Source organism: Camelina sativa, chromosome 4, assembly GCF_000633955.1.
Source record: "Camelina sativa cultivar DH55 chromosome 4, Cs, whole genome shotgun sequence".
NCBI classification, from domain to species: Eukaryota; Viridiplantae; Streptophyta; class Magnoliopsida; order Brassicales; family Brassicaceae; genus Camelina; species Camelina sativa.
In genome coordinates, this window is record NC_025688.1 from 15,392,481 (window position 1) to 15,400,299 (window position 7,819).

The 7,819-nt window shown below is 36.9% G+C and overlaps 1 protein-coding gene and 1 pseudogene across 1 annotated transcript; one reads left to right on the plus strand and one right to left on the minus strand.

Annotated features, from left to right (window-relative positions):
• The window catches only part of LOC104783897, a 41,396-nt pseudogene extending 39,284 nt beyond the window's left edge, over positions 1-2,112 (plus strand).
• Positions 2,326-6,760, minus strand: LOC104780645 (BTB/POZ and TAZ domain-containing protein 2-like). Its single transcript, XM_010505161.2, has 5 exons — positions 6,580-6,760; positions 6,344-6,486; positions 5,831-6,134; positions 5,196-5,539; positions 2,326-4,887 (listed from the first exon to the last, which is right to left on the minus strand). Exons 1-5 carry the CDS (start codon positions 6,721-6,723, stop codon positions 4,695-4,697), a joined length of 1,128 nt encoding a protein of 375 aa, XP_010503463.1. The 5' UTR covers positions 6,724-6,760; the 3' UTR covers positions 2,326-4,694.

Below are 7,819 nucleotides of genomic sequence, written 5' to 3' on the forward strand. Positions count from 1 at the left end.
AAATTCATTCAACCCAAACCTGATAGGTTGACCGCCGACGACAAACCAAAGCTCCTTCTTATGTACCCTTAACTGGTTACATAGTAGGAAATGTACAACCTTACCAGACCAGACGAATTGGCTATCAACTAGCTTAGAGATTATTCCAATAGGTAGATCCTTCGTTTTTTCCCACACATCCTGTCCTATTGCTTCCCTAATCGCAGGGAATTCTCCCATCCTGAAATTGGTATTAATTTCTCTTAACTCTAGATTAGAGTTTCCTTCAGCGTATAGTCTTGGGGGGTAATCCCTTGCTTGTTCTTCAGAAATAATCACCATCGACATCTGATAAATAATATAATTCATAAGTAAATCAAAAAATAAATCAGCCATAACATAAAACAAACTCATACACAAAGCATAACATAACTCAGCCACAAATACATAACTCAGATCTAAAGCACAAAATAACTCAGTCACCAATACAAAACTCAGCCGTAACTCAGCCACATCAACAAACAAATCAGCCATCGAATCGAATAGATCTAACAAATCAGCCGTAAACCCTAAAAGTAAATCAGCCATTGAATCGAATAGATCTAACAAACCAGCCGTCATTAGAGATGGCAACAATCAGCCGTAAATCATCGATAAAACCCACATTCAGCCGGAAGACTCGAAACTAAACATTCGACACATACCGGAACGTTTAAACGAAGACGAAGACGACAAAGAGAGAGAGCGACGACGAAGAAAGAGAGTGCGACTACGAAGAGAGTGAGTGCGACGACGAATAGAGAGAGAGCGAGCAAATACGGCGAGAGATGATGGCGAGAGATTGACAGCGACAGAGTGGACAATGACAGGTGTAACCGGCGACGAGAAACAACGAAGAAGAGTTTTTTTTTTTTAGTATTGGCGGTTTGTGAACAGTGAAAACTGTTCACTTTCCCTCTCTTTGATATAAACAAGAAAAAATAAATGTTGATCTGAAAAAAAACTGCTTAATGACATGTTAAATCATATCTGATGTGTATTTTAATTTGCTGATGTGTATTTTTTTTTTTCTGACCAAAATCAAAAAACAAAACCCAAAGGGTAAATTGTAATTACACCTAGGGCACTAAACATTTGAGTAATTTTCAAAAGATTTATAGATATGAGTAATAAACTAACTTTTGGATAACATTTGAGTAATTCTTTCATATTTATAATTGACTCTTTTCTTATTTAATTTGTGAACTGAATTAACATTTGCTCTGTTTTTTTGCTCTGTTTACTGAATCACTAATATAGAAACTAAACTTTTCAGGAAGTTGTTGGGCGTTTTCGACAGTAGCAGCAGTAGAAGGGATAAACAAGATCAGAACAAATAAATTAGTTTCATTGTCTGAACAAGAGCTCGTTGATTGTGACACTGAAGAGAATCAAGGTTGTGCAGGAGGTCTCATGGAACCTGCGTTTGAGTTCATCAAGAACAATGGAGGCATCAAAACCAAAGAGACTTATCCTTATGATTCCAATGACGTTGAGCTCTGCAGAGCTAAGTATGTTGATGGAGTTACTGTAACGATCGATGGACACGAACACGTCCCTGATAATGATGAGGAAGCACTTCTCAAAGCTGTTGCTCACCAACCTGTCTCTGTAGCCATTGATGCTGGGAGCACAGATTTCCAGCTTTACTCTGAGGTATATCTTTAAAATTAACTAGAAACACCTTTTGTTAAATATAAGTAATCAACTCATTAAGATTTAACTTCCGTATGTAACAATCTTCATGCAACACAATACCAAATTGTATGCCAATGAACATTATTTCACTAGAGAAAATGTGCATGCATTGTATTGTAGGGTGTGTTTACCGGAGAATGTGGGACTCAGTTGAACCATGGGGTGGCGATTGTTGGATATGGAGAGACAAAAAATGGAACAAAATATTGGATAGTGAGGAACTGATGGGGACCTGAGTGGGGAGAAGAAGGCTATGTTCGGATAGAAAGAGGAATATATGAGAATGAAGGACGTTGCGGTATAGCCATGGAGGCTTCTTATCCCACCAAGCTCTCCTCGACTGATCCCTCTACTCATGAGTCAGTAGCTCGTGATGGTGTTAAAGACGAACTTTAGATACTCTTGAGTCGTTGAATACTAAATTTCAACGATTCTTATGGTGATCTGACACTAAGTGTTTATGGGTTGAGATCATATGTTATGGGGTTTTACACGAGTGTATTCATCTCTTCAAACTCTCATAAACACTATTTAATCATTGAATTCGAAAACATTGATTTAATTTAATATTACATGCTAACATTATGAGATTAAGTGAACAAACAAATGTAACCAATTTAAAAGGGTTTACTCACATTGAAACTAAACCCTCTATACTGATCAAAGGGTATATGAATATATGATCATAGACCTCTTGATAGTTCCGCTATATAACCCAAACTACAAAAAGAATCCAACTAACAAATACGATTATAAGAAAATTAATCTTCATTATTATCTACAAACCTCCAAAAGCTCCTTTGTTTTGATTAAATTTTCTGCTTCCTCTTCAGATTTGTTCTTCTTTGACTGACATAACGAAGACATAGCTTTTGCAGTTACAACCCTTGTCACCAAAAGCTTCCACTTGGTGTCTTCACCCATCTTCTTTGTAAGTAATCTCAAAACAAGATAGATAATGCTCTTAAAGAGCTTATTGAAAGAGAAATCTAAAACTGAAAATATAATAGCTCATTGGAGCTTTATTCAAATGTAAAGAACAAAGAGAGGGAGAAGCTTTAGGTTGTCTTTAAGAACAAAATATATTTTGATTGAACTTCATACAATGATTCAAGAGGAGAGTTACCACAAGAGGCAACTCTCAAAGATACTACTCTTCTCCACATTACACAAGTTTATATATGATTCTATCTTGATGGAAACCCTAAGATACATGGGCTTGCAATAACACATTGGGCTTGGCTTGGACTTATGTTTGGCTTCTATCTTGAATGGTCTTATACTCCCCCGCAAACTCAGCAGCAGTGTGAAAACAATGATGCTTAGTTTGTATGCACAAAGGATGACCAACATCAAGTTTTAGCAAGTAGTAGGCTTGTCGGAACTGAAGGTGAGCTTGACACTTGACAAAAACATTTGCAAGTAGTAGGCTTGGACACTTTGCTTCATTGTAGAGACATCAACTTCACTTGATCTTTAAAAAAAAATGTGAGGTCTATACTTGTAGAGTTTTGATAAACTCTCTCAGAGGTACTTTGACCAATTCACACTCAATTTTGGGTTGATACTTGTAGAGCTATGAGTGCTCTCTCAGAGGTATTCCCAATTTCCAGATTTGGGTATACACTTGTAGAGTTTTTTTTTTTTCACTCTCTCAGAGGTGCTCCCATGCTATTCTGAAACAAAATCACTCTAACTACTTTGAGTAACTGTTTTGTAACCTTGCCATTGGCTTTGAATCAACCACAATGTCCCTTCTCCTTTTCACTTCAAGACTTCTGTCCAAATAAACCATAACAGCCTAATTCATTCTAACTTCTTGATTCCAAGCCAATAAGCCTAAACTAACTAGCAGCATTGTCTCTTGTTTAGCCTAAGAAGAAATTTTAGACACTTTACCGTAGTTGATGGAGGAGCTTGATTTTCAGTCCATGATCCCATGGATGAACATTATCTCAGTCACACTTTTATCTTCTAGAATCAGTCTCAATGCCAACAGATGTGAAGAAGTATTTGCAGCAAGATGAGATCAATAGACGTGTGCTCCACAAACTCCATTATTCCAAAATTAAGTGCCGCAGATTGAGAGAGAAAAGGGAGCTCGAAGTCAGTTCGTTTGAAGTAGTCAATAGCCTCAATTCACTCGAAGATCAATCCTTAGTGTGAGATCTTTTCAGGTCTATCTTTGTAGCCTATTTATCTCACGAAGAGTCTGGGTTTTCTTTACCTCGTCTAACTCACCTAAGATGCCTTGTAATGAATGTGAGACTCTTCCACATCTACTAACATACTACTCACTCTCAGCTTCTTCTTCAACAACCACAACAAAACAGATGATTAACAGTCCATTTAACCTTCTGGATTTCTCTTTGGCATTTTATCGAACAGCTTGTATGCGCTCAACAAAACCAGACATATGCAGCCATAAGATCATATTTAGCATACCCCAAACCAGCATATTTCATCCGAATATCTCAATTCCAGACCTATAAATCTAAGCCAACCATCATCCCTACTCTTGTGTTGTCTCAAAGCAAAGACCAAAAACATTACCGTTTGATAGTAGCGGGTCTAGTTCGGGGACAACTCCAACAATTTCTGTTCTCAACCTACGAGTGTTGCATAATCTCCTCTGTTCTTCTTTGTCTTCGTCTCAGCTCGTGAACCTTAATCATCACCACCATTTAACTCGTTTTCAACATTTGCGTTTTAGCTTTCTTCTGGATTAGATTGAGCGGAAGCTATAAGCTAGTAAAACCTATAAGAACCGTTTGGCTCTGATACCATGTAAGTAATCTCAAAACAAGATAGATAATGCTCTTAAAGAGCTTATTGAAAGAGAAATCTAAAACTGAAAATATAATAGCTCATTGGAGCTTTATTCAAATGTAAAGAACAAAGAGAGGGAGAAGCTTTAGGTTGTCTTTAAGAACAAAATATATTTTGATTGAACTTCATACAATGATTCAAGAGGAGAGTTACCACAAGAGGCAACTCTCAAAGATACTACTCTTCTCCACATTACACAAGTTTATATATGATTCTATCTTGATGGAAACCCTAAGATACATGGGCTTGCAATAACACATTGGGCTTGGCTTGGACTTATGTTTGGCTTCTATCTTGAATGGTCTTATATTCTTGTCTTGTTCTCCCCTTTTCTTAAATCGCCTGCTCCCAAAAAAAAAGAGTTGAATATGACAAATGAGATTCGCAGCTTTCGAAAATTTGCAGCCGTCGGATTACGACCCATCATTAATTCTCATAGTAATTTGCAACTTTTTAAAAAGGTGGCTCATCACAAAAATGTCAACGTAAAACATTTTTTTTTAATAACAACAAAAACGTGGGTTTTAATAACTCCAAGCTAATTGATATATAACTAGTGGATTAGTCCGTATCTTTTATATATTCGGTTTCTGAATTTCAAATGTGGGAATACTAATATAACATTATAAAGAAAATCTTTCGGGGCATACCTGCAAAGAGGGACGCGACAAGATTCAGGTTGATCACAAACAGAAGAATGTAGTCTAAAGAGTTGAAGCATCCGCTTGCAACGAAGACAACCTTTATCGTTACTCCTCCTTTTGCATACAGCAAAGTGACGTATCAAAAGCTGGAGACCATAGCACGTGGAGAACGCCTTACAAGGCTTCAAATTCTCCGCAATCATCGTTGGCTTGTTGTTGTTGTCTACTACGTTTGATGGACCGACCAACGTACAACCTTGGGTGCATATGTGCTCTATACACTCCATTGCCTCGCTTAGTTGCATGAATAGATCCTGCTCCTTCCTATGTCGTCGTCTTCTTTTCTTCCTCTACATTAAATTAATATCCAACACACAAATGAGAAAACGACCAAATATTTTTAGGGTTAATTAGGTTTATAAACCAAATTTAATCAAACATGAGTTAATTAATTATGTAAACTTATTGCAACAATACCAAATTAAATAACCAGATTTTTTTTTTAAAACTAACACCAAACCAAATATAAACCAAGCTTAACCGAAAAAAATAGCGTTTCTGATTTTGTATGATATTATAGAAACCAAACCGTATAGGCGTATACTAAAGGCCACGTAAACAGAGGTTTTGTGTTTTTTTACCGATTCGGCGTCATCGATGAACTGGAGAATGTCGAGCTCGAGGGAAGGATCATGTTCTTGAAGAAACTTCCATCCTTCGGTCACCTCAACGGTCTTAAACTGCGAATGGATCAGACGCATAGATCGAAGGCAAACATCGGGTGCGTCGCATAGCCGAGCCAGCTGGAGAACGTCGACTACGTTCTCCGCTGTTAAACGCTGTATGATGCCTTTTGAGCAACGTTGCTTCAGCTGCTTGACCATGTAGACATGAGACAACGCTAACAGATGGATCCCATATCTTTCCATCTCATCCTCGGTCAAACTAATGAAAAAGGAAAAAGGGTATTTTAGTCCTTTTCTGACAGCTATTAATTACGTAATTAGCCGTTGATTATTTCAAATCCGTGCGTAATGTAAACGCTTAAACGTTCACATTATGCTACGGTTTCTTCACTTAATCTAAAATTGATCTAAACCATCGGTTTGAATTTTCTACATTTGAAAATTTCAAGAAGAAGAAACCAAACCAACCTAGAAGTGTAGAGGAATTTGATAAAAACGGAAACGGCGTCGCATGGAACGCCAAGAATCTTGATAATTCTTTTGGATCCACAGCCTCTGTAACGTCGTACCGGTTTCTTGATGATGTTCATTAGCACCGGCGAAGCCAAAGCCTGCATTATCCACAAAAATTTCAGCTAAACAAACGAAACCAAACCAAACCGGAAAAATTAAACCGTAAACCTTAGAAAATGATAATCACTTACCAGAACGCCGGAGTGTGCAGGAATCCGACGGTTACCGGAAGTAACGATCTCAACCTCCGACGTCGTCGTGGTTAGAATATGTGAAATTTTATCGTCGTCTTGTTTTGTGGCGGATACGGACATGGCGACAAGAACAGCTTCCATTGAGAGAGAGAGATGTGTGTGGGTTTGAATAAGGCTTTTGGAACATTTCTGGTTTATATAGACGACGTTGGCGAGGTGGGTCGCACTGTAACGTTTTTGATTGCTTACGTGGCCTTTTGGCAAATTATCTAATTTTTATTTCTTTCTTTCTTAGGTGTCGCGTCTCTCTCTATTCTTATCTATCTCGCTCACACGTTCGTGATCTGTTTCACATTATTACCTTTTTTTTTAAATTCTTTTTTTGGTCTTGGTATGTGATGGAAATAGCATTTTTTGGATAAAGAGATGAAGCTGGATCACTTCTACCATTACTATATTTTACGAAGAGAAGAATTCGTATACAAATTTTATTTTCCATGTAGCAACAAACTAAGAAAAAATCATATTAGAACGAAACTTCCTACTGTGTAATATTTGACTAGCTAGCGACATGTATCTGAAATTTTAAGTGGTTGGAGTTTTGGTAAACTCTTCTTAAGTGTTATTTTGGTCCGTGTGGAGATCATGAATTTTTGGGATAAAGTTATTGCAACTATAAACTCTAAGACAATGAAATATACTGATAAAGAGGATAAGAGGATCAACTTGTTCCATAATTTCATGATAATGTACCACGAGCAGAAAACTCGCCTTTTGTTTCTAACCTATCTAGCATCTATGGTCAAACGACGCACATATTTTTTTGTTTATACTTCAACTTAGTACAACGTTTCAATTTTCTAATCAAAAAATTACTTGAGACTTAATTATAAAGGTAAGAGTGAAACCACAATCAATATTTTTTCCACTGCAATGCGCGTTGCGTGGTACATTTTTATTATTTAAATATGATTGAGGAGAAAAAAAAAAAGAGAACCAAATTGGTGTATTCACCCTTGAAGGTACACAACTACACACAACACACAATATATATATATATTAATTTTTAAAATACAAATGCATTTGTTTTTCTCAACGTATATTGAACAGAGAGCGAGTCTAGATCTTAGTACATTGACACAATAACCTTCGAAAAGAATCCAATAAACTAAGATTCTCACCATTGAAGCTTTTACTATAATATTTACAAGTTACAACAACCACACACACACACAAA

Excerpts from the sequence above, each read along its gene's own strand:
- LOC104780645 (XM_010505161.2), bottom strand. The coding sequence starts at position 6,723 with ATGGAAGCTGTTCTTGTCGCCATGTCCGTATCCGCCACAAAACAAGAC. Across the intron at positions 6,487-6,579 it reads CTGCACACTCCGGCGTTCTG|GCTTTGGCTTCGCCGGTGCT; the intron begins GTAAGTGATTAT and ends TGGATAATGCAG. Across the intron at positions 4,888-5,195 it reads TGTCGCGTCCCTCTTTGCAG|GCGATTTAAGAAAAGGGGAG; the intron begins GTATGCCCCGAA and ends TTTTGGGAGCAG.